The sequence below is a fragment of the Schistocerca nitens genome, chromosome 7 (assembly GCF_023898315.1).
Source record: "Schistocerca nitens isolate TAMUIC-IGC-003100 chromosome 7, iqSchNite1.1, whole genome shotgun sequence".
NCBI classification, from domain to species: Eukaryota; Metazoa; Arthropoda; class Insecta; order Orthoptera; family Acrididae; genus Schistocerca; species Schistocerca nitens.
The window spans coordinates 266,680,000-266,705,971 of record NC_064620.1 but is presented as its reverse complement, the minus strand read 5'-3'; the positions used below and the strand labels follow the sequence as shown (position 1 = coordinate 266,705,971).

At 37.8% G+C, this 25,972-nt stretch overlaps 1 protein-coding gene across 1 annotated transcript in view; it reads right to left on the bottom strand.

Annotated features, from left to right (window-relative positions):
* Positions 1 to 93: 93 nt before the first annotated feature.
* LOC126194801 (protein CASC3-like) overlaps positions 94 to 25,972 on the bottom strand; it is a 115,533-nt gene continuing 89,654 nt past the window's right edge. Inside the window, exons 10-11 of the mRNA XM_049933111.1 lie at positions 4,346 to 4,726; positions 94 to 1,230 (exon numbers count right to left, since the gene is read on the bottom strand). Of these exons, the coding sequence (XP_049789068.1) occupies positions 1,093 to 1,230; positions 4,346 to 4,726 (519 nt within the window). The 3' untranslated portion in view covers positions 94 to 1,092. The remainder of the gene's footprint in view (positions 1,231 to 4,345; positions 4,727 to 25,972) is intronic.

The window sequence follows — 25,972 nt, the reverse complement described above, 5'->3', positions numbered from 1 at the left end:
AATTCTATAACAATATACATATTGTCTCTCAAACATGGAACTCATGTATGCTGTCAAAAAATGATCATTTTATTCATAATCAAAAATGTTCAATTGCATAATCCAAAGACCTTAACAACTGAGATATTCTGTAGCTAATAAAGTTATTATAATTGACAACTTTATTTATATGTAGAGGTTATCTTCTTTTTGTCTACATTATTGACAATTACAATGCACATCTGAAAAGTGAATCTCATTAACTAAATACATTCCACTACCAACAAGGTGACAGAACAACTTTCAAAGTACAATCTGTACAATATTAGAAAAACAAAGAACCTGTACAACACAAAGCAATAGGAACTAGTAGTCAACCACATCAGTAACGAAATCCATTCTGCATGGAGTATGTCATAAATAAATTACAGAAAGTAAAACATTGCCAACAAGATATTAAATAATATTTGCCTGTAACAATTATTTTTAACTAATAGGTAAAATGTTGTCTTTTCATATGGACATTGTTCACATGATTTTTTTTTTCTGTACAATAAATTGTGTATGTTAACTGTAAATAAAAAAAATGACTTCACTTGCAAAATTGCTCCTATCAGTGATACCAAAATCATATTCTATTTAACATATTTCAGACGACAATTTTACTGCTATGTTACTGTTATTATCCACCAAAACTAAAACAATAACCTGAAGGCAATCACTCATAATCATAAGACAAATATGCGGAATAAACACAAAAATTTTTCATCTTTCCTTTCGTCTTTGTCCCTCTGCCATGTATCACTTTGAAAACTACAGTGCCATTATACATGCATGGACCCTGTGTAATGGCACATGGGAGGAAATGCCAGGCTGTGTTATAATTTCTTAGATTTCTTACAGCAACAGCTACAATTGCCTAGTCTGTATGACAAGTATAGTTTTGCATCAAATAATACATTCATTCTTATAAGTAAGTTATCTTAAGAACTGTAATTTGACAATAGTACAGAAAATTTAACATAATAATATGTGATTCTAAATAGCTTACGGCAAATCTGTCATGATTCTTTTGCAAATATAATTTAAAAGCATTTTCTTTCCACTATGCTACTACAAATAAGGAGCTGCAATACTTGCATTAATGATGTAATTCTCAAAGAGAAAAGGATTTGAATCTACAGGTATACTTCTTTCTAGACCACACAGGAATATTTTATGAAGCTGGGTAGAGTCCCAATACAAACAAGACTGAAAACAGAAAAAAATATCGCTTAACAAAATTACAAATCAAACAGTAAACATACAAAATATTTTCATTGCGCTACAATCGACAAATGGGGATTCAAAGAAACTACAATATTTCATAAAGCAAAATAAACATTTTTGTGCAAAAATATATGTGTGAAACATGACATGACAGATACACTTATTTATTGCATATTTTATCTAATGACATCAGGTGATCTTTTATTAATACACAGTGGAACACATAGCCTACAGGACATTTAGTAGGCTGCTGCAAGGCAAATGTAGTGTCTAATCAAATGTTTGTAGGAGATACACAGATATAAATGTCGTGAAATACTGCTAACAATAAGAGTAGATGTAAAAGTTGTTTTGTTTTAATATACAACTAATTAAATGAATGAATATCAGCCTTGAAGTCACTAATACCAAGATTATTCTCTGAAAGCCAAACAATTCCAACCATTTTAAAAGGTCACCAATTCTACACCTAATGAAATACTAGTATGTGGAAAAACCTACTGATGAGGTGGAATAAATTAGTATTTCGTTTAAAGGCACAGAGGGAAGGAAGATATGCTCATTGAACATAAGCCGCCTGATACAAAAATGGTGGTAAATCACAATGCCAGATCTCTTCCTTATCTTCGGTGTGTCTATTGGCAGACAGCAACTAATTTAACGGTTAAATGAGATGGTCAAAAATGAAAGAAGACAGATAAAATTGTTACATTAACATAAACTGCATATTAGGAAAACAGCTTTTGACTGTACGGAATTATTATTTTGCTGTTCAATAGCTCAGAAGCAAAACAAATTAGAGTCAGAAAAAGCTGAGAAGAACAATTAGATTAATCACAGTAGTATCCAGCAGAATGGAAATCAAATCTCTGTCTTTCATTTCCCAGGTGATTAGGGAATCTCTATTGAGAACACCTATATTTTAAGATAAAGGTAATGAGACACAATTGAAGTTTAACTTTAGAAAAGGTATGCTGTACACCAACCAGGTTTCCTTGCTCTTACTACACTCTTTACATTATAACGTCATATTCACAATAGTTGCACCAATTTATGATGTAGAGCATATTTCTGGTAATGTGCCAGTTCTGAAATTTTTATGTTGCATTCTATGCTACTGATAGCTCAAAAAGGTAGAAGACTACATAGTGTCTGCCAACTGTCCTAGTATTGAGTACCACAGCAGTAGACACTTTCTAATGCATTAGTTTCTATCCAGAACATGCTAGGAAAATGAGATCCATACATAGTTCTCTCATGTGAAGGGCAGCAAATCTGCTTGAGAATGAAATATATACCAGCAGCAAAACAATAGGTGTTGCAATAATTGGAAGCACTAATATTTAAAAAATTAATAGTATCTGCACTCCTTTCCCACCCCCACCCCCTCTCTCCAACAAAAGAATACTCAAGATCTACCCTTTCTTCATGTAATGAAAGAGGCATAAATTTTCATAAAAAAAATTCAAGCTTTTAAACTATAAAATGTAAAAATCTTACATAACTAACTACATTAAAATAGGATATTATTATTAACTGAAAGATAAATATGTGAAAAATTGATAACATGAATTAAATTCGCTCCAGACTTGGGCGAATAAAAATTATTTACAGAAACTTTATTGGTGCTTGATGTCAAAGCCATAAAAGATAATTTCACAAAAGAATGTGTCAATATTTTTAATCTAATATAAATAAAACATAAAATATTGGCATTTTTTTCTAGCTTGAAAAAGTATAAATTAATGCAACTCTCAAAATATCACTGTAATGTAATTGCTGTTCTCCAGAAATGCTACCAAATCCTTGATAACCAGTGTAGACACACTGAGGAGCATTCAAATGCCTAGTCTATTAAATGCCTTGTTCCATGGTGCTTAGCAAAATCAAGACATTCTTTTCGGGATTCTATAAGCTGGAAAAATTATATGAATTATTTATGTTTACTGAATAGACTACACAATTATGGGCTTCATTTCCTCTCTCTCAAAAACCCACTTCTTGCAAGAATGACCTTCATGCTATCAGAGACTACAATAAATATGTTTTAAAGAATTGTTCAAAATATTCTGAACAGTGTAATCCTACAGAAACCACAGGCATTTGCCAAATCAAGTTGTACCCTACACATCTATTTATTATATTAATTGAATGAGACATCTTTATGTTCAAATTAAACCAGTGTTTGAATGAATAAATGTGGTTAAACATCAGCAAATACCCCCAAAAAAGAAAAAATACTGAGAAAAAATTTTGGACTAATTGCTAAGAAGCTTAATACACAAAGGGATAAAACTACACACACATCCAAATTATTCATGTCCAGTGGATAAGCTTCTATACAATGTAAATTTGAAAAGACACATTACTGACGTACTGCTTAGTATGTTTTTAGTGCCTGAAACTTATTAACATCTGGCAAAAACTGTAATTACCCCATTTCCAATGACAGGGACTGACAATACTTACACACAATGACCAGTTAACTACTATTACTTATTTACCGTCTGCATCTCTAAACAAGGAATATACAAAAAGAACCGACTTCAGTACAAAAAGAAAATGTTCATTGATTAAGTTCTACAAAAACTGTAAAGACCAAAACTCTCTGTAACATCAGAAATGAATAAATAAGTGTTAGATAAGTGTTATGAATCTCTAAGTAAATGAGAGATCTAGAGAAATTTATTAACCATACCTATATGATAATGAGTGTAACAGCCATAAATAAATATATATGTATATATATTTTTTACACACAGTCAGTATCTTTCCAGAACAGATATTCTTACCAAACAAAAACTGAAGGCTTAAAATGTAGGAAATAAAATAAATATAAAAATACAAATTACACAAATAAATAAATAAATAAAAAGGCATCACTATCACCACCGCTACATAAAAAGTACTTTACTGCATTACTACTTATTGGATAACTATGCAGAACAACTGTTCAAAATATATGGATTTCAATAATACAAGCGGTTGCATAAACAAAAACCACAAGCTGGAAGTGCAACGTAAACTAAGGACAGAGGGAACAACCTAAGCCACCATTACATTATACAGCTACAAGTTTGTATATTTATGAGCGAACCTCCTGTTCTATTGCTGCGTTAGCAGTAACAATGCTCTCAGCTGGCGCTGGACTTGGGACTAATGTAGCATCCTGAGGTGCATCGGCATACTGGTCAGTAACTGCAGCTGGGGTTGGTTCTTGGTCTTGCTCTGAAATCTGAATATCCTGCACTGGAGGTACAGTGACATCACCACCTGCACCAGGATCAGGCGCAACACCAATGTCACTGTCCCGTAAGCGGCCACGACCCTTCGACATTCCTTCTGGTGGCGGAACAATAGGAATAGCTGCACGCTGGCGTTTCTGGGCTACAGGCGGTGGCCGTGACATCACTTGTTCTTCTGTGCTATAATATGTGATTCCTTGGGCTTGGAAAAGCTCTGGCGGCTGCCCTGGAGCCTGTTGCAAATAATAAAAATATTACATCATCTACAAATAATCAGTAAGCATTTATACACAAACAAGTGATTATTTTAATTTAATTTTCTAGCAACTGATAAACGGCTTATTTCCACAACTTATTGGTTATAGGAAAGGATCAGGTACGAACTATTGTTAGGAGTCACTCAGTAAGCAAACATCTTCGGCATGGCTATAATTTTTCTGGAAACCTGCCCTGAAGTGAGGTCTCCATGCAGTGCAAGGAAGGATGTGCTATCACACAGAGATTTGACATCCCCAATGAGAAGAACAGTTGATCACGCATCCAGTATGACAATGTGATTTCTAGACTTTGGTAATGAATGTAACTAAGACTTGCAAAGAAAGCAGTCAACACAGTAAAAATGTAACAAATATTAACATACCAATTTATATAGCTTTCGAAGGTGACTTAGCTGCCGCAAAATCAGGAGTTTTACGAGAAATATTAATGAAGTTATCAATTATGAGAAAGTGCTAATCAGTGAAAATACGTAGTTTACAAAGTCAGATCACTATACACTGCATTATCATTCTCTCTATAATTCTAATGACATGTCCACAAGGAACATAAAACAAGAACATTAATTACCTTACTGTTAACCACGCTAATTAAGACAAGTACAGGGAACTGGTGTAGGGCACTATTATTTCATTCTTTCCGTATTGCCTCAGATATTTTCAAGCAATTCGGAACTTTTTTCGTCTTTTCACAACCATAAATACTCTTTTCACTTTGACATTTGTCTCTTTTAGTTTAAATCCTACATTTTTCTTCTTCAGTTTCTTGAGATTTTCTGTTTTGTTTTGCAGATCTTCCAATCTAACCTTTTTTCTTAATGATATCTGGAGTCCTATTTTTTGTGCTGTGTTTTGCAGGCTTGTTGTTGTTGTTGTTGTTGTTGCCTTCAGTGTGAGACTGGTTTGATGCAGCTCTCCATGCTACTCTATCCTGTGCAAGCTTCTTCATCTTCCAGTTCTTACTGCAACCTACATCCTTCTGAATCTGCTTAGTGTATTCATTTCTTGGTCTCCCTCCACGCTGCCCGCCAATACTAAATTGGTGATCCCTCGACGTCTCAGAACATGTCCTACCAACCAATCCCTTCTTCTAGTCAAGTTGTGCCACAAGCTCCTCTTCTCCCCAATTCTATTCAATACCTCCTCATTAGTTATGTTATCTACCCATCTAATCTTCAGCATTCTTCTGTAGCACCACATTTCGAAAGCTTCTATTCTCTTCTTGTCTGAACTATTTATCGTCCACATTTCACTTCCATACATGGCTACACTCCATACAAATACTTTCAGAAACGACTTCCTGACACATAAATCTATACTCGATGTTAACAATTTTTTCTTCTGCAGAAACGCTTTCCTTGGCATTGCCAGTCTACATTTTATATCCTCTCTACTTCGACCATCATCAGTTATTTTGCTCCCCAAATAGGGAAACTCCTTTACTACTTTAAGTGTCTCATTTCCTAATCTAATTCCCTCAGCATCACCCGACTTAATTCGACTACATTCCATTATCCTCGTTTTGCTTTTGTTAATGTTCATCTTATACCCTCCTTTCAAGACACTGTCCATTCCGTTCAACTGCTCTTCCAAGTCCTTTGCTGTCTCTGACAGAATTACAATGTCATCGGCGAACCTCAAAGTTTTTATTTCTTCTCCATGGATTTTAATACCTAATCCGAATTTTTCTTTTGTTTCCTTCACTGCTTGCTTGATATACAGATTGAATAACATCGGGGAGAGGCTACAACACTGTCTCACTCCCTTCCCAACCACTGCTTCCCTTTGATGTCCCTCGACTCTGATAACTGCCATCTGGTTTCTGTACAAATTGTAAATAGCTTTTCGCTCCCTGTATTCTACCCCTGCCACCTTCAGAATTTGAAAGAGAGTATTCCAGTCAACATTGTCAAAAGCTTTCTCTAAGTCTACAAATGCTAGAAAAGTAGGTTTTCCTTTCCGTAATCTAAGATAAGTCGTAGGGTCAGTATTGCCTCACGTGTTCCAACATTTCTATGGAATCCAAACTGATCTTCCCCAAGGTTGGCTTCTATCAGTTTTTCCATTCGTCTGTAGAGAATTCACGTTAGTATTTTGCAGCTGTGACTTATTAAACTGATTGTTCGGTAATTTTCACATCTGTCAACACCTGCTTTCTTTGGGATTGGAATCATTATATTCTTCTTGAAGTCTGAGGGTATTTCGCCTGTCTCATACATCTTGCTCACGAGATGGTAGAGTTTTGTCAGGACTGGCTCTCCCAAGGTTGTCAGTAGTTCTAATGGAATGTAGTCTACTCCCGGGGCCTTGTTTCGGCTCAGGTCTTTCAGTGCTCTGTCCAACTCTTCACGCAGTATCATATCTCCCAATTCATCTTCATCTACATCCTCTTACATTTCCATAATATTGTCCTCAAGTACATCGCCCTTTTGTAGACCCTCTATATACTCCTTCCACCTTTCTGCTTTCCCCTCTTTGCTTAGAACTGGGTTTCCATCTGAGCTCTTGATATTCATACAAGTGGTTCTCTTTTCTCCAAAGGTCTCTAATTTTTCTGCAGGCAGTATTTATTTTACCCCTAGTGAGATAAGCCTCTACATCCTTACATTTGTCCTCTAGCCATCCCTGCTTAACCATTTTGCTCTTCCTGTTGATCTCATTTTGGAGACGTTTGTATTCCTTTTTGCCTGCTTCATTTACTGCATTTTTATATTTTCTCCTTTCATCAATTAAATTCAATACTTCTTCTGTTACCCAAGGGTTTCTACTAGCTCTCTTCTTTTTACCTATTTGATCCTCTGGTGCCTTCACTATTGCATCCCTCAAAGCTACCCATTCTTCTTCTACTGTATTTTTCCCCCATTCCTGACAATTGTTCCCTTATGCTCTCCCTGAAACTCTGTACAACCTCTGGTTCTTTCAGTTTATCCAGGTCCCATCTCCTTAAATTCCCACCTTTTTTGCACTTTCTTCAGTTTTAATCTACAGCTCATAACCAATAGATTGTGGTCAGAGTCCACATCTGCCCCTGGAAATGTCTTACAATTTAAAACCTGGTTCCTAAATCTCTGTCTTACCATTACCTTCTTTCATGATTCTTGAACCAAGTGTTAGCTATGATTAAGTTATGCTCTGCGCAAAATTCTACCAGGCGGCTTCCTTTTTCATTTCTTAGCCCCAATCCATATTCAACTACTATGCTTCCTTCTCTCCCTTTTCCTACTCTTGAATTCCAGTCACCCATGACTATTAAATTTTCATCTCCCTTCACTACCTGAATAAATTCTTTTATCTCATCATACATTTCATCAATTTCTTCGTCATCTGCTGAGCTAGTTGGCATATAAACTTGTACTACTGTAGTAGGCATGGGCTTCTTGTCTATCTTGGCCACTATAATGCGTTCACTATACTGTTTGTAGTAGTTTACCCGTACTCCTATTTTTTTATTCATTATTAAACCTACTCCTGCATTACCTCTATTTGATTTTGTATTTATAACCCTGTATAACGATAAATAATTTAGACAAGAAGAGAATAGAAGCTTTCGAAATGAGGTGCTACAGAAGAATGCTGAAGATTAGATGGGTAGATCACATAACTAATGAGGAATTATTGAATAGAATTGGGGAGAAGAGGAGCTTGTGGCACAACTTGACTAGAAGAAGAGATCGGTTGGTAGGACATGTTCTGAGACATCGAGGGATCACCAATTTAGTATTGGAGGGCAGCGTGGAGGGTAAAAATCATAGAGGGAGACCAAGAGATGAATACACTAAGCAGATTCAGAAGGATGTAGGTTGCAGTAGGTACTGGGAGATGAAGAAGCTTGCACAGGATAGAGTAGCATGGAGAGCTGCATCAAACCAGTCTCAGGACTGAAGACCACAACAACAACAACAACCCTGTATTCACCTGACCAAAGGCTTGTTCCTCCTGCCACCGAACTTCACTAATTCCCACTATATCTAACTTTAACCTATCCATTTCCCTTTTTAAGTTTTCTAACCTACCTGCCCGATTAAGGGATCTGACATTCCACGCTCCGATCCGTAGAACGCCAGTTTTCTTTCTCCTGATAACGACGTCCTCTTGAGTAGTCCCCGCACGGAGATCCGAATGGGGGACTATTTTACCCAAGAGGACGCCATCATCATTTAATCATACAGTAAATCTGCATGCCCTCGGGAAAAATTACGGCTGTAGTTTCCCCTTGCTTTCAGCCGTTCGCAGTACCAGAACAACAGCAAGGCCATTTTGGTTAGTGTTACAAGGCCAGATCAGTCAATCATCCAGACTGTTGCCCCTGCAACTACTGAAAAGGCTGCTGCCCCTCTTCAGGGACCACACGCTTGTCTGGCCTCTCAACAGATACCCCTCCGTTGTGGTTGCACCTACAGTACGGCTATCTGTATCATTGAGGCACACAAGCCTCCCCACCAACAGCAAGGTCCATGGTTCATGGGTTCCAGTACAAATCCAAAATGAACGAGCTTTATACCAATGAAAAGAGGAAGTTTGAAAATGTTCTTTCATGATGTTTGATATCAATTTAAAACTTTCATGAATCCATCAGACATCCTCTGAGACATGCAGTCGGTCTGCTCAAACCAACAGCTAATGCTTTTGTGAGTTGGTGGCTGAATACCGCTGCACTGCAATTTGCAACTCACTTTCCACGAAGTCAAGAATGCAGAAAACCTCATGCACCATAGTCGCCATCTCACGCGCAACTGACTGTGGAATGGAATGATGGCCCTATTGCTACATGAACTCTACTGGCCCATTCTGAAACCATCACTGCCCGCCCGCCACCTCCCCCTCCCTCTCGGCCATGAATATTTGCTTTAATTGTATGGTGCAGAAAGACTGAGAAAGTTGTATAGATTTATTATATTTGTCTCATTCATAAACATGCTTTTACAGTTTCAGAATAAATGTCCCACATCTTGTTTCTTGAAACTAGCTTGTGCTTGAATTTTTACCGAAGATCAAAATTTGCAAGGCTCTTCCATTGGCTTTAATCCCACCTTCCATGAGCCCTTTCTACACAACACTGCATAGCAATCTTTTGGGCTTTTTGAACTCCTCCATTATATACATGCTCTCCATACACTAATTTTTACTGTATTAAATTTCATTTCTAGCACAAAATCTGCTGTGACCTGTCCTTGAAATTTTCTTGGGTGATATCATCTAACCAACTAAAAATTGCAGCAATAAGCCAAATTTCACTTTGTGAAGTGAAGACTACAGAAATGCAGACATAAGAAACAGACAATACATACAGAGCATTACAGATTCTGAATCATTCTTACAGAACAACGGAAGATTTAGAATTTAATCTCTTGTCGTCAAAAAAGTCACTACACACGGAATATTAGCTATAACTGGACAAGGATGAGAAAGGTAATGACTTTATTCTAGCTAAAATAATCATTCCAACATTGCCTGAAATGATTCAGTGAAACAAAAGAAACCTAACTCTGGGTGTTCACACGGTGATATGAACACTGCTCTGTTTAAATGAGAGTCCAGTATCTCAACTACTGTACCATCAAGTTTTTGAGAGTCTTTAGACTAAAAGTAATATCAAGTATGCTTATTATCCATGATGGGGTAATGACTGCAGCATAATCATTTTTAATCTTTATTGGTTTCGAGGATTGTGAACCTACTGCTATTTACACAAGATGGAGATACTTAACATGGCTACCCCTACTATTTCACAAAGAAACTAGAACAAGGTTTTAACAACTAATAGCATAATGGGACAGGGGCTATGTGAACATCGCATGACATACAAGATACTATGTTGGTTGCTTTCACAACCACTATGTATAATGTTTGGCACCCTTTTTTTGAACAAAGAAAGGAATATTGGCATTTAAAGTCAGTCAATGAGGAGGTCACTTACACGTATGTTTAGTGAATATTTTAACAAGCATCATTATCACTATACTCTTCTTAACATATGGGTCATTCCACGTCAAAGGGACCAATATTGAAAAGTGTTCCCACTTGACCCTCTCCAAATTTAATGAAATTTGGTGTGAAGGTTCTATATGGTCTATGATGGTTATATAGCAAATTTCAGTCCAGGCTGCAGTAGGTACTGGGAGATGAAGAGGCTTGCAAAGGATAGAGTAGCATGGAGAGCTGCATCAAACCAGTCACAGGACTGAAGACCATAACAACAACAACATCTTCAGTGGTTGAAGTTTTAGGGGCTTTTAAAGAGAGGCTACTCATCTTCACATCACATAAGAAGGTGCAAATGTACCAAGTTTGCTAGGCTTTTATAAAAGTTCTAGCAGACATTTGATCATTTGCTTTAATATACATAGACAACTTTTTATGTTGAATCACACCTTGGCAAAAATTAGGGATTTAGCTTTGTGATGGCATTGGGGAAACAGCAAAAAGATTAGAAGCCCGTACTAGTCTGCAGAGGCCCTTAGATAACCAAATATTGATTCCATACGATTTATTCAAATTCTGCGATGTTAGTATTCCATGCATAAGTTTTTATGTCCCAAATGAAGAGACTGAAAAAATTCAGCCTGATCAAGAAACAAGGTTTGGCATGGGACATAAAATACCTGGAACAAGAGAAAGTCATAAATTTAAGCCAATTAATTGTAATCAGCTCAGAGTAAGCAGAGTTTCCAATGATGCTACAGCATTCACAGGTCATGCCTTTGAAGCAGATGGAGCAACTCCAGCAATCTCAATTGCAAGTTTACAACCAGGACAATATGTTGCATGTATGTATAATTTTTGGTGGGTTGGAAATGTGTGTAAAGTTTAACATGAACAACAAGATGTCCTCATCAGCTTTATGCACATGGTTCTGCTCATTTCTGCCACTGGCCAGCTGCTAAAGACACCTGCTGGATTCCTGAGCAATATATTTTCATGACTTTTTAGAAGCATCATCATCATCATCATCAGGAAGACAATACAGTTATCCACAATCTGCCCTTGACAAAATTGTAGACCTGTTTAACCAAAAATGGAACTGACTCTTAGCATTTTTGTTTTGCAAATTTGCTGTGTAGTGTTCACAGTTGTTTTTATGACACGTTAAAGTAATGTTTGAAACTGATTTATACACTGGAATAAAAAATATTAATTATGGGACTTAATCAGCAGAATATTTCACTTTTCAATCTTCTAGAAGTGCTAAAATAATAACTTGTGAAAGATATTCTTACTCATCAAGATCCAGAAATCAAACAATATAGCTTGGAAAGCTTAAACGATACTCTCTCCAACTGTAGCAAGAAAAAAAAAAAGCATTGAACAAGACACAGTTCAGATACTGCCCCCCCCCCTTCCGAAAATACCCAAAAATTTGCATGTAGAAAATTTTGGCCAAATTTGGAGAAGCATATCTTTTCATCTAGGCATCCAATTTTAATTACATTTGATCCATATATAGAAATCACAGTTAGGAATAACCCTCTGAAGTTTTGGTGTGATTGGTTCATATAAAAAGTAACAATGGTCAGTCAAACCTTGGCTCTTGGAATAGTGCACTGAATTTTTTAGCCACTTTAGAGACTTGTATCTGTATTTAGGTGTGGCTAAATCCCTATTTTTGCCATGGTGAGATTCAGCATAAAAAGTTGTCTATGTATATTAAAGTAAACGATCAAATGTCTGCTAGAAATTTAAAAAAAAGCCTAGCAAACTTGGTACATTTGCACCTTTGCATGTGATGCAAAGATGAGTAGCCTCTCTTTAAAAACCCCTAAAAATTCAACTACTGAAGACACTGGACTGAAATTTGGTGTACTACCACCTAAGACCATATAGAATCTTCACACCAAATTTCATTAGATATGGAGAGGGACGAGTGGGGACCCCTAGTCCCCTTGACATGGAATGACCGATGTGCTGGTCCCCTTGACGTGGAATGACCCACGTGCTAGAGTGTAACACTAAATACAAACACTGAGGTGGAATCTAATGCATCAGAAATGACATTTTATGCACATTCCACCATGTTTTTTATAATCTGAGTGAATTCAGATGTTACCATGCGTAAGTGTAAAGGAAAATAAAATTAAGTGGTGAGCAACTTTAATAAAAGCCTATAAAGGAGGATACCAGGTAACACTCACAAGTGGTTGCTTTAAGCTGGTTTAAGGCTGGGGTGTGGGGAGTATCGCTGAATTGGTACATTCCATGAAGAGGACTTCCTCATTCATTGTTGGAAAATATGAATTATATCTCAAAGAAAGATGAAGCTAGAATCACTCGTTGATCAGTGTGGTTTGGCAGTAGAAAAAGGAAGGCCGAAGTTTTGAATTTCATGTTTAAGATATTGTTCGTGCAGGAGAATCGTACAACTGTACCTTTTTTTGACCATTGCACAGAGTCCTGGATGGGTGACATAGCAATAAGCATCCCTGACACACGGAAACAACTGAAAGAGTTGAAAATAAATAAGTCGCCAGGACCGGATGGAATCCCAATTCGGTTTTACAAAGAGTACTCTACATCACTGGCCCCTTACTTAGTTTGCATTTATTGCGAATCTCTCCACCAGTGCAAAGTGACAAGCGACTGAAAAAAAAGCACAGGTGACTCCCGTATGTACGAAGAGTAAAAGAATGGACTTGCAAAATTACATACTAATATTCTTACCATCAGCTTACTGCAGAATTCTAGAGCATATTCTGAGTTCGAATATAACTAATTTCCCAGAGACTGAAAAGCTCTTGTCCACGAATTGCACAGTTTTAGAAGTATATTTCATGCGAAACCCAGCTTGCTCTTTTCTCGTGTGATACTGCGAACTATGGATGAAGGGCAAGAGGCAGATTCCATATTTCTAGAGTTCCAAAAAGCATTTGACACGGTACCTCACTGCAGACTGTTAACGAAGGTATGTGCATATGGAATAGGCTCCCCGATATGTGACTGACTCAAACTCAGAATGTTGTCCTCGATGGTGAGTATTCGTCAGAGACAGGGGTAACATCAGGAGTGCCGCGCCCCAGGGAAGTGTAATAGGACTGTTACTATTTTCTATGTAATAAATGATTTGGCAGACAGGGTGGGCAGCAATCTATGGTCGTTCACTGATGACACTGTGGTGCACAGGAAGTTTTCAAAGATCAGTGACTGCAGGACGATACAAGATGACCTGGACAAAATGTCTAGATGGTGTGATGGATGCCGGCTGGTTCTAAATGTAGAAAAATGAAGTTAATGTGGATGCGTAGGAAAAACAAACCCATAATGCTTAGATACAGCAGTTGTAGTCTCCTGCTTGACACAGTCACATCATTTAAATATCTGGGCGTAATGTTGCGAAGTGATAGAAAATTGAACGAGCATATGAGAATTGTGGTAGGAAATGTGAATGGTAGACTTCTGTTTATTGGGAGAATTTTAGGAAAGTGGTACGACACCATATTCTAAAAGTCGTGACCTCCTTTCTCTTTTTGTAAAGATATGTGAGGTGCTGATAAATATTACTGTGATGGTATTTCAGTCCACACAATTTCATAAATTTATTTGCGTGTGACAAAAGTAACTTCCAGTTTGATGAAGTGGAGGATACAGTTTCTTCTTCTTCTTTTATGTTTAATGAAAGAGCAATCACATCATTGTAGGCTTGTTACAACATAAAGAGTAACGTTTTAATAATAATATAAAGCACATTTCAATACAGAGTGACCAGATATTGTGAAGTAATGATTACTAGGTACACTACTAATAAAAACACCACTACAGTAGCTCAGCAACTTCAATACTTAGCAGGTTATGCTCACTGATTATTTCACAACACATTTATTTATATGTGTATAAAGTTTATAACAGAGGTGTTTTGAGCAGATGGAAGTATTCCTTTTCCCACTGATTAACTCAGTACATGTATGGTGTCCATATTAATCATTATCAGTGTAACATCGTCGTCTCAAAGTGTTGCTCATTAATATTTGTGTTCCTTTTAGTAACACAAGCTTGTCATTTCCTTTCATTAAAACTCTTATTTGTGTGGCAAGATACAACCTCGGCATTTGAACTATGAAGGGAAAAGGTTTGTTTGTGATCGTGTTAGTGAAATAATTAAAGACAGACTTGTAAGGGATAGAACAATCTATCAGCTTCCTGAACATCCTTCCAACAACAGCGAGGAAAACAAAAGAAACAAGAAAGAAGAACGAAAATACAACACTGCTGACGTTCCTAATTTAAACTAGAGGTATGTGATGCTGTAAATATGATTCCCAATTACCAAATCGTGAATACGCTCGAACTAAAAATTTATCACCATAATGTGCAATCCCTGCGTAAAAAGATCGATGAAATTAACGTACTATTAACACATGAACTTAGTGATATCTCAGTGTTATGCATTTCTGAGCACTGGCTTAACCCAGAATTAATCCAGAATACGAAAATAAACAAATTTGTCTTGGCTGCTTACTACTGCAGGAAAAACAGCAAGCAGGGTGGGGTAACAATCTACACAAAGAATAATGTAGATTTTATTACACTACCTGACATAACTAGGGCAAATGTCGAAAAGGATTATGAAATTGCAGCTATAAAAATTACTCAGTTCAACCTGGTTATTGCCACAGTTTACCGATCACCATCCGGGGATTTTGAACTTTTCTTAAACAAAATGGAGTCATTGCTAAATAAAGTAAATAAAATGGATTGTGAATTGATAATCTGTGGTGACTTCAATATTGACTTCCTCACGAATAGTGGAAATAGGGAGACCATTTTGAACCTTGCAACGTCCTACAACTTAAAGGCTGAAGTAAAAGCTGCTACCCGAGTATCAGAAACTTGCCAAACAGCTCTTGACAAGTTTCTAGTCAAGAAGAGTTTACACAACACCTCACTAAAAATTTTCAATGCAGGTTTTAGTGATCATCTTGCTCAAATATTAAGCATAAAAGTACAAGGCAGTATTATTAACAACATGTCTTTCAGAACAGCATATCGAAGTTATAATCAGCATAATGTAAACTACTTCAGCAACTTATTGCAGAAAGAAAAATGGCTAGGAGTGTACAAAATGAACGATATAAATGAAAAATTCAACAGTTTCATTGATACATTAACCCATTTCTTTGAACTTACATTCCCACTGAAAACATTAACCATACAGGGGAACTCTAGAACAAACAGCTGGATCACAAAGGGAATAAGGGTTTCATGCCAGAAGAAAAGACTACTTCATGAAATATGTAACTTGAAAAATTCCTCACCTGCAGTATGCGCATACTATAAAAAATACTCCAAAATATTAAGAAAAGTAATAAAAGCAGCAAAAATAATGCATAATGATGAAATCATTTATAATTCAGCTAATAAATCAAAGGCTATGTGGAGTGCTATAAAAAAATGTGGAGAATACAGACAACCTTGCAAAAATATAACACTATCACATAAAAATAAAAAAGTAACAAACCCCTTAGAAGTAGCCAACACATTTAACAACTTTTTCACAGGTGTTGCTGATAATATGTTACAATCAAACTTTAAGAGCACCCAGGCAAATGAGTATAAAATAAGTGCATGTAGAGGATCAATGTACATCAGTTCTGTTTCACAAGATGAAGTAGCTAAAGCAATAAGACTAAAAAATTCCAAATCGGCAGGTATTGATGGTATACCTGCAACAATGTTAAAGAAGAGTGCATCAAACCTAATTGAAGTACTCACACACTTATGCGACTGCTCACTTCAGACAGGCACTTTCCCCGATGTGTTGAAAACATCAAAAGTTATTCCTGTATATAAAAAAGGGGATAAAGACAATGTAAATAACTACAGACCCATCACAATTTCCTCCTGCATCTCTCAAGTACTGGAAAAAGTTATGTATGAGAAACTTACGAAATTTATAAATAAAAACAGCATCCTATGTAATGAACAACATGGATTCAGAAACAAGAGGTCAACGACAACTGCTGTCTATGAGTGCATCAATTCCATCCTAAACCTGATGGACAAAAAACAGGAAACAATAGGAGTCTTTATTGACTTGTCAAAAGCTTTTGACATGGTGGACCATAAAATTCCGAGGTCTGTCCAACAAGTGGATCAGTTCCTTCCTGACTAATCGTATGCAGGCAGTGTGTATCAAGCACACAAATATTGAACTAAAAACTGTATCTAATCACTTATCTGACTATAAACAAATTAAATGTGGTGTACCCCAAGGATCAGTATTGGGACCCCTTCTGTTTCTTCTGTACATAAATGATCTAAGCTTAAATCTTGATGCACACAAAAAAATCATATTTGCAGATGACACCACGATTCTACTAAAAGGAGACGACAATGAACAGTTACAGCAGACAGGAAACACGGTCACGAAACAACTTAGCAGCTGGGCACAGAGTAATCAGCTTGTAATAAACAGTAAGAAAACCATTGCTCTAAAATTCCACAATGTTCCTAACAAGGACATGTTTATCCCATCAGTCTCTATCAATGACGAACCAGTTGGTAACAATACTGAAACCAAATTTTTAGGACTTTGGCTGCAGAGTAACATCAGATGGAATAAGCATATTGAATATCTCAATGCAGAACTTAGCAAAACATGTTACCTTCTTTGTTCATTAAAATCATGCTGTAGTGAGAAAACAGTATTGAATGTATATCATGCGTACTTTCATTCTCGTCTTAGATATGGGGTCACCTTCTGGGGAAACTCCAAAACAGCTAATAGCACTTTTAAACTACAAAAAAGGGCCATTAGAATCTTGTTTGGGTGCAAGCCTAGAGACTCTTGTAAACCCCAGTTTAAGAAATCTGATATTCCTCCATTACCATGTGTATACATTATGGAAACCCTTTTGTTCTTTAAATTAAATGTAATAGGCAAGGACCGGAGACTGCAAAAAAATTGTGATATACATGAGCACTTTACCAGACAAAACAGAAACTTACATAAGACTCAAATCAGCACAGCACTGTGCCAAAAAGGTACTTTTCACAGGGGAGTTAAGCTTTATAACAAACTTCCTGAAAACATAAAAGCTATCACTGAGGTCAATACATTTGGAAAATATCTTAAGTCATATTTACAGCATCACTGCTTTTACTCCATTGAACAATATTTAAATTTATGAAATGTGTCATATAAATACTTATGTGTAAAGTGTATTATTGTAACCTTAAATATGTATGCCTTGTAATGACTTTCAGCCTGTATATTTATAACTTGACTTGTCCAATGTCTTATGTATAAGCTGCTATGTAGACAACAGGACCAATAAAAAATACAATACAATACAATACAATCTTAGAGAGAGAGAGAGAGAGAGAGAGAGAGAGGGGGGGGGGGGAGAGAGAGAGAGAGAGAGAGAGAGAGAGAGAGAGAGAGAGATCAATAAAGTGAATGCTAATTATTTACTACACGTGAGTGTCTGCTCACAAACATTTACGAGTCAGAGTGCCGCTCATAGTCAATTATAGGTGAATAAATCTGGGTGGGGCATCGCATGCCACACATCATGCGGTAGCTTGTGGAGTATGCAAGTAGATGTAGATGTAGATTTTCAGTTGGGGAGGGCAATGAAGTTCCACTGGGAAAACGTATCTCTGGGAGAATGAGTCATCATTTCAGCACATGATGTAGTACAATCAATATACAAACTCAAATGTTACAATTGAATATTGTGTGACTTAGGCTGAAATATTAAGATACAGAATGTTGTTATTTATGAACTGAAGGATTCGGCAGAAACAGTGCTAGCCCACAAGAGTGAATATTGAATTATTGTGTATTATCTGTTTGGTTAACTTCAGAGACAAGAACATACTTCAGACAAAACAATTTGTACAGTTGACAGTTCTTTTTAGCACTACATGTGGGACTACTCATTATCATTCAAAAATGCAACAGCTAAAATGATCAGATTAATCCTTATTAAACTGAGGATTATCACTTTCTTCCACTCACCCTGTACGCGAAGAAATTTTTTCATTTTAGTTTTGATTACTGATGTCTTCATAAACAAGAATACTTCAAGGAAGTTCATTTCACAAAATTCAACTATTTGGAGATAACTACAAGATTTTGTTGACAACAAATTTTACTTTCTATCAAGAACGTGCACTCAAAAGAGCAAGGAAAATATAATAATTACTTTTTCATAGCAGTGGTATGGTCAAACTGTTTTAATGAAGTGATTAATTCTCAAAGAACACAGCACTGTTCAGGATACAACAACATGGAAGTGCCATAGGATCGTGAAAATCAAAACTATAGTCGCTCCAAAATCATAGTAGATAACAGTGCTCTGTGTATTAATCATGCAATAAAAAATTTCTCTCTCAACATATGAGGTCTGTTCAAAAAATTCCAGAACATTCGTAATTTCGCGCCAACGGTATGTCGGAGCAAAATGCAACTAGCATCTCTGCACAGGCCTGTGTTTAATGTGTAATTGCTGGAAGTTTCATTGTTATACGTCTGTTAGTTACTGTTCAGTGCTGTATTGAGTAGAAAGTTGTGTCACACAGAATGCAAATTTTGAGATGGCACAGCTATACGTGCAATGCATATGCATTAAATTTTGCATTAAACTCAAGAAAACCTTTACAGACACACACTAAGTGGCGCAAGAAGCCTACACTGCTGCGTGCTTAGCCATATTCAATGTTATGAATGGTTTACAAGTTCAAGATGACCCTCATTCAGGATGCCCTTCAACGTCTACCGACAACGCTCATGTAAGGAACGTCAACGAAACTGCATGCACCAATCAAAGACTGACTGTCCAAGAGACTGCAGAAGAATGTATTATTTAGGTCTGATTGCCATGAAATCCTGATACAGCATCTTGGTATGCATCGTGCTGCCACCAAGTTTGTCCCATGGCTCATGAACCAAGACCAGAAAGACCTTTGCCTTGAAATTTGTGAAGAGCTTTCGTATCGTGCAAATGAGAATTAGAATTCCTTAAGAGAATCATCACTGGTGATGAGATGTGGGTCTACAGTTATGATGTTGAGACCAAGGTTCAGTCTTCACAATGGGTTGGGAAAGGTTCTCCATGACAAAAAAAAAGCTTATCTGGTCAGGTCAAATGTCAAAGCCATGCTGACAGTTTCCTCTGACTTTGAAGGATTAGTTCATCAACAGTGACAAACTGTTAATTGACGGTACCATCAGGATGTGTTGCAAAGCCTGCAAGAAAATTTGAAAAGGAAATGGCCTGAAATATGGCAAGACAAGTCACGGTTCTTGCATCACGAAAACACACCCGCACTTTCATCCCTGTTGGTGCATCACTATTGCACAGAAAACGAAATCACTATGCTGCCTCATCCTCCATGCTCTACAGACCTGGTCCCTGCAAACTTTTTTTATTTTCAAAGTTGAAAACCCCATTGAAAGTATGAAGATTTGCAATGATAGATGACGTAAATGAAAATTCACAGGCAGTGCTTCATGCAACAGGCATACCAAGACTGCTTAAATGATGTTGAGAGTAATATATCAATTGTCAACAAGAGTATTTCAAAGAAGCCCATGCACATTAAGTAAAAGGTAAGTGTAGAAAAATTATGTGGACAAAGTTCCTGAATTTTTTGGACAGACCATGTGCAAAAATTAGTAGACTGCACTACGAATGAAAGGAAATTAGTTTGCAACATCAAGGGCATTACAGCTGGAGCACTAGCTCAGTTGAATACAATGTATTTTTAAATATTGGGTGTGTCCATTTTAAATGACAGAGAATACACGACATAACCCGTATCACAATGGAGGAATTTTAGAAAACGTCAAAAGCTAAACATTCAACAGTATTTTTAAATCTGTATGTCCGTCAGCCTTCTCCAGCCGATACCATTTCAGCAGCTTGTAACCACATGCTCTGTATCAGTCACAAATATGATTAGTAGTAATTTTTTATTTTCATATTTAACTAGAAGCTTTGAGTCAGTCTGTGGTGTTCAGACAGTACAGTTTATGAAATACAGCTAGCAAAAGGCAAAGACTGATTTGAGAAACCAGTGTAAGTGTAAGGATTTAAAGATTTTTAATGATAATAGTCTAAATCACAATAATTTGATACTTATTCATGGTTTCGGAGTATTTAACCATCTTCAGAAAATGTTTAGATAAAGTGTCCATTGGTGCTACAGCTATGCCGTTTTGTGTTGGGCACCTGTGGTGCTCCAGGTTAACCAAAATCTGAACATTTTCTAAAGATGAAATAAATAAACCAAAGCAAGGAACATATATTAAATTTTTGCAATTTGGACTGTTATTAATACGAGTTATTATTACAAAGAATTGCTGTGGGTTCAAAATATATTACAACTAAAAGACACAAGCAATAAATTTTTACTGCTTTTCAAAATTATCATTGCTTACCGAGTACATAAAGCACCAATACACAAATTAGGCCACAAAGTGCAATAACGGTGTAATCACAGTATAATTTCATTTCTATTGTTACATAAACTAAATCATACTGAGAGCAGAACAGCGTACATGTAGCTAGGCACGGAAGTCACCTCTGCACAACAGCCAGCAGTGGTTAACACTTTCTTCCAGGTCACAACACTGATCTAATTGCACTGACAGGTAAAAAACAGCAGTGAAATCATGGATGTTTCCATAGTTTATTAAAAGATTCGGCAAATGCTGTGCAGTTATGAAAATCTCAACAGAGAGAGAGATGACAGCCCGTCTCGAGCTGACTCCCAAGGGCAAATATTGAAGATGTAACAACACATGACAGGAGCACAGTGTTGTATCGATTGCATTAGTCACAGCCAGTTGAATGCATAATTTAGTCACACCAGCAGTATCCTCAATAATTACCCAGTTCTCTGTGCAGTGACCACCTTTCACATTAGAGTGACCATGTTGACTGTATACAGGGTGGGCCATTGATAGTGACCGGGCCAAATATCTCACGAAATAAGCATCAAACGAAAAAACTACAAAGAATGAAATTCGTCTAGCGGGCCAACTATAGCACCATCTGGTTTCCCCCTTCAAGCTAGACAAGTTTCGTTCTTTGTAGTTTTTTTCTTTTGACACTTATTTCGTGAGATATTTGGCCTGGTCACGATCAATGGACCACCCTGTATATACCCTGGGCCAGCCAAGCAGGTCATCAGCATGACTCGGCTATGCATCAAGATGTGCCGTGTGACAGGGGTTGCCAACTGACTTCTGATGCAGCTACCACCAATGCAGCCAGGTAATGAACCGATGGCTGCTGCCTGACGCCCTAGCCATCATGTTGCCTTCACTTTGTCGCCGTCACTGTAGGCCACCTGCTGGGATACTACCACTATCTCGTGGTCCAAGTTATGCACTGAAGTCCTCCCAGCTCTGTGCTGCAGGGGACAGATCACCACCATGCATCACTCTCCAGCGATCAGTTCAAAGTTTAAGACTGGGCAACACATATGTTGCATCACTGGGGCAATGGGCCATCATACCAGAAGTCTTTGTATGGCTGAATGCAGCCAAGAGCTACGACCACCTTTGCCATCTCAGCTATCAGCATCAGGGAGTATGCGGGTTGCTGGAAAGCAGCACACAAACTCCAAGGCCATCTGTCGCACCTACTGTATCGATGCGGGGACAACATGGGTCGACAGCAGGCTGCACCATGAGGAGAGGGCACACCAGTAGTTGTTCAAGCTTACTGGAATAATAAGGAATTTACTTGCACATTGACAGTCTTGCTGCAGCCACCCATAACAGACTCCCGTCTCTCTCATCAATCGTACAAACATGATACTCCTAAGTGGGAGAGCTGAAGGCCTCGACATACCTGAACAACAGTGCAGTTGGAAACAAAAGTTACTGATGTAAATCGCAATGGAGATTCTACATGTGTAACAGCAGTGAATGTAAGTAGCAACAAGTGCATGTCTCACTCACGGTGTCCATGTATTGTTAGATTTGTACCCTTCGCAACTTCTTGTCCCCATTATATCATGGACAGACTCAGTCATGCAACCTGGAGGGGCCCCAAGGGATAAACGAAAGACAAAGGTTGTGTGCACAAAATGTAATTTACATTGGTATGCACCTCCATGCATCAAATCATATAATACAGTTTGCTTGGTATGTCCACAAAGGGGCATTATACCTGGTAGTGCAGAGAAAACATGGGGCTAAAGAGAGGAAGCCAAAAGGTACTGAGAAAATTTAGACAATACACAAATATAAGTATGGGCTGCTTTAAATACAGAAGCAGGAATTTAGTAATCTATATTAGTCTGAACAAAGTAGGATGAATGCTATAGATAGTTAAAGGATATACTAGGAAACAGGACAACTATTAGCAAAGAACATATACTCAGACAAGCAGCAGGGCAATAGTTCGAGAATACTGTTTAGTTCTCAGAGGTAAGATGGTTGTAGAAAGCACTGATGAACAATAATATAGATCAAGTGACATAACTCTATTGAATACTAAGATTTTCCTGTCTTTTCACCATGTGACACTGACTCAACGCAGCAAGACGCTGAATACTACACATATGCGTGATGATCATTAGATGCACATCATCCAGGTACCTCAAGATACAGTGAACATGATAGCAAAAAATCCAACAAAGGTACATGTCATACATAGAGATTTGACATTACGTGAGAATGCAGTGGGTATAATGGAAATATTATGAAATATCACAGGTGTATTAATGGAGCAGGAAGCTAGCTGAAAAGTAACTGCAACCCAGGAAGTAAGTCAGTGATAACAAGGTGCGCATACAACATGATATGCTAGACAAGTATTGTGAGTTGAAGCATTAGAATTTGTTATCAAGTAATGTGGATTTATTTAGGGGTTGATATCACTATGGTGATGTGTTAGGTTTGTGATTATGTTGTATTATGGAAGACTGTGATGTATTTTGTGTATTACTGGTATATTGTGAATATTGTGCTGTCAGAGACAGCAAAGGACTTGGAAGAGCAGTTGAATGGAATGGATAGCGTCTTGAAAGGAGGATATAAGATGAACATCAACAAAAGCAAAACGAGGTTAATGGAATGTAGTCGAATTAAGTCGGGTGATGCTGAGGGAATTAGATTAGGAAATGAGACACTTAAAGTAGTAAAGGAGTTTTGCTATTTGGGGAGCAAAATAACTGATGATCGTCGAAGTAGAGAGGGTATAAAATGTAGACTGGCAATGGCAAGGAAAGCGTTTCTGAAGAAGAGAAATTTGTTAACATCGAGTATAGATTTAAGTGTCAGGAAGTCATTTCTGAAAGTATTTGTATGGAGTGTAGTCATGTATGGAAGTGAAACATGGACGATAAATAGTTTGGACAAGAAGAGAACAGAAGCTTTCGAAATGTGGTGCTACAGAAGAATGCTGAAGATTAGATGGGTAGATCACATAACTAATGAGGAGGTATTGAATAGGATTGGGGAGAAGAGAAGTTTGTGGCACAACTTGACCAGAAGAAGGGATCGGTTGGTAGGACATGTTCTGAGGCATCAAGGGATCACCAATTTAGTATTGGAGGGCAGCGTGGAGGGTAAAAATCGTAGAGGGAGACCAATAGATGACTACACTAAGCAGATTCAGAAGGATGTAGGTTGCAGTAGGTACTGGGAGATGAAGAAGCTTGCACAGGGTAGAGTAGCATGGAGAGCTGCATCAAACCAGTCTCAGGACTGAAGACCACTACAACAACAACATGATGATGAAGTAGAGTGTTTGGGGATTAACTGCCCTGAAAATGTAGCCGATTGTATTCACCATGACTTAGGGCAATGGGGTTCCGGTAGTTTCCTGGTCATTACGCCGAGAATGCAACCATAGCAACGGTACCTCTTATTCCACCATTTTGTAAAAGATTATTCTTATTTATTAGGACACAGTGATACATTAATATGGTGGTGTGAATATAGATGAGTTTCTACAGGTCAAGAATTGCCAGGTTTGGTCTCTAGCGCTGGAAGAGTGCCTAGAATAGCACAAGGCTTGTTCCTACTTGATGTACATGTTAGTTATGTATTCTTATTACTTACTCAGAATTAGTGATGACAATAAAGTTATTGCAAAAGTGGGTAAGATTAACGAAGTTATGATGATAGGACCCTTTTTTGATCAGGGTCTCTCTACTACAAGGTGGGATGGCACCAAACGATAAAGAATGAGCTGAAGTAAGGTCTCTGTGTGCATGAGACAGGGAACACTGTGTAATTACACAAGAGGAAAAAGGCACACACTGATCAAGAGTACTTCCTACGGACTCGAGAACGAGAAAGCAAAGAGTACACAATTGTAAATATATATGTGCTTCTGTCACAGCCAGTTTCTCAAGCACGATTTTGGTGGACCAGATTTTTCCAGGGAGGGAGGATATGTAATGAAATAAGACAGGAGCCCACTGCCAAATCCAGGGGACGAGTAACAGCCAACCAATGCAGCATTTTGCCATAAAGTCTGCGTTCTCAGTAGCGGCACAGTTCTCCAGACAGTTACAATAATGACCCAGTTCTCCGTATAGTGACCAGCCTCCAGAAAGTTTTGATGGCACCGAAATATGCAATAGTACTTGTCTCCCATGTTAAAAAGCCCACTTGGCTGTATTCATATCCCTGAGCTGCATGAGCACGTCATCAGTACAGCTACACTAAGCAACAACACCTGCTGTCTGTGTCAGTCTCTACCTCAGGGCTATCGACACATATCTGATGCAACTGCCATTGTCACAGCCAAGCTGTGATTAGCCACCAGATCAGCTCCACTCTACTGTCGTCTGCATGGGGCCCACCAGCTGAGTTCTGAACCCTCGTGCCTCATGGTCTGGGGTATGAACTGAGGTATGTGCCTGTGGGTCTGATGTTGCCAGACACAGCACCACAGATGTTGGTTAATTGTTCTTCGCCCTGGCAACACCGTTGTCTCCCATTAGGCTGACCACACCCACCTTGCCCGGGTCACCAAAAGCCAGGACGCTGTCATGCTCTCCTGGCACAGAAACACCCAGGCAGGGTAATGTGCTAATAGCAAGGCCACTCACTACCGGCCCACCTCTCCAAGAAAAGCTTACAGTGGCGCATCCATGCCTACACACATGGGCCTAGGGTTTAACTCCTGCCTTCTGCTTACCACAGACACACTGCACTAAGTTTGTTTATGTTTAACCATAAAAAGAGTTGCTACTCAAACTTGAAGAAAAAATTCCATGAGGGTGGCTACTCAACCTTACAGA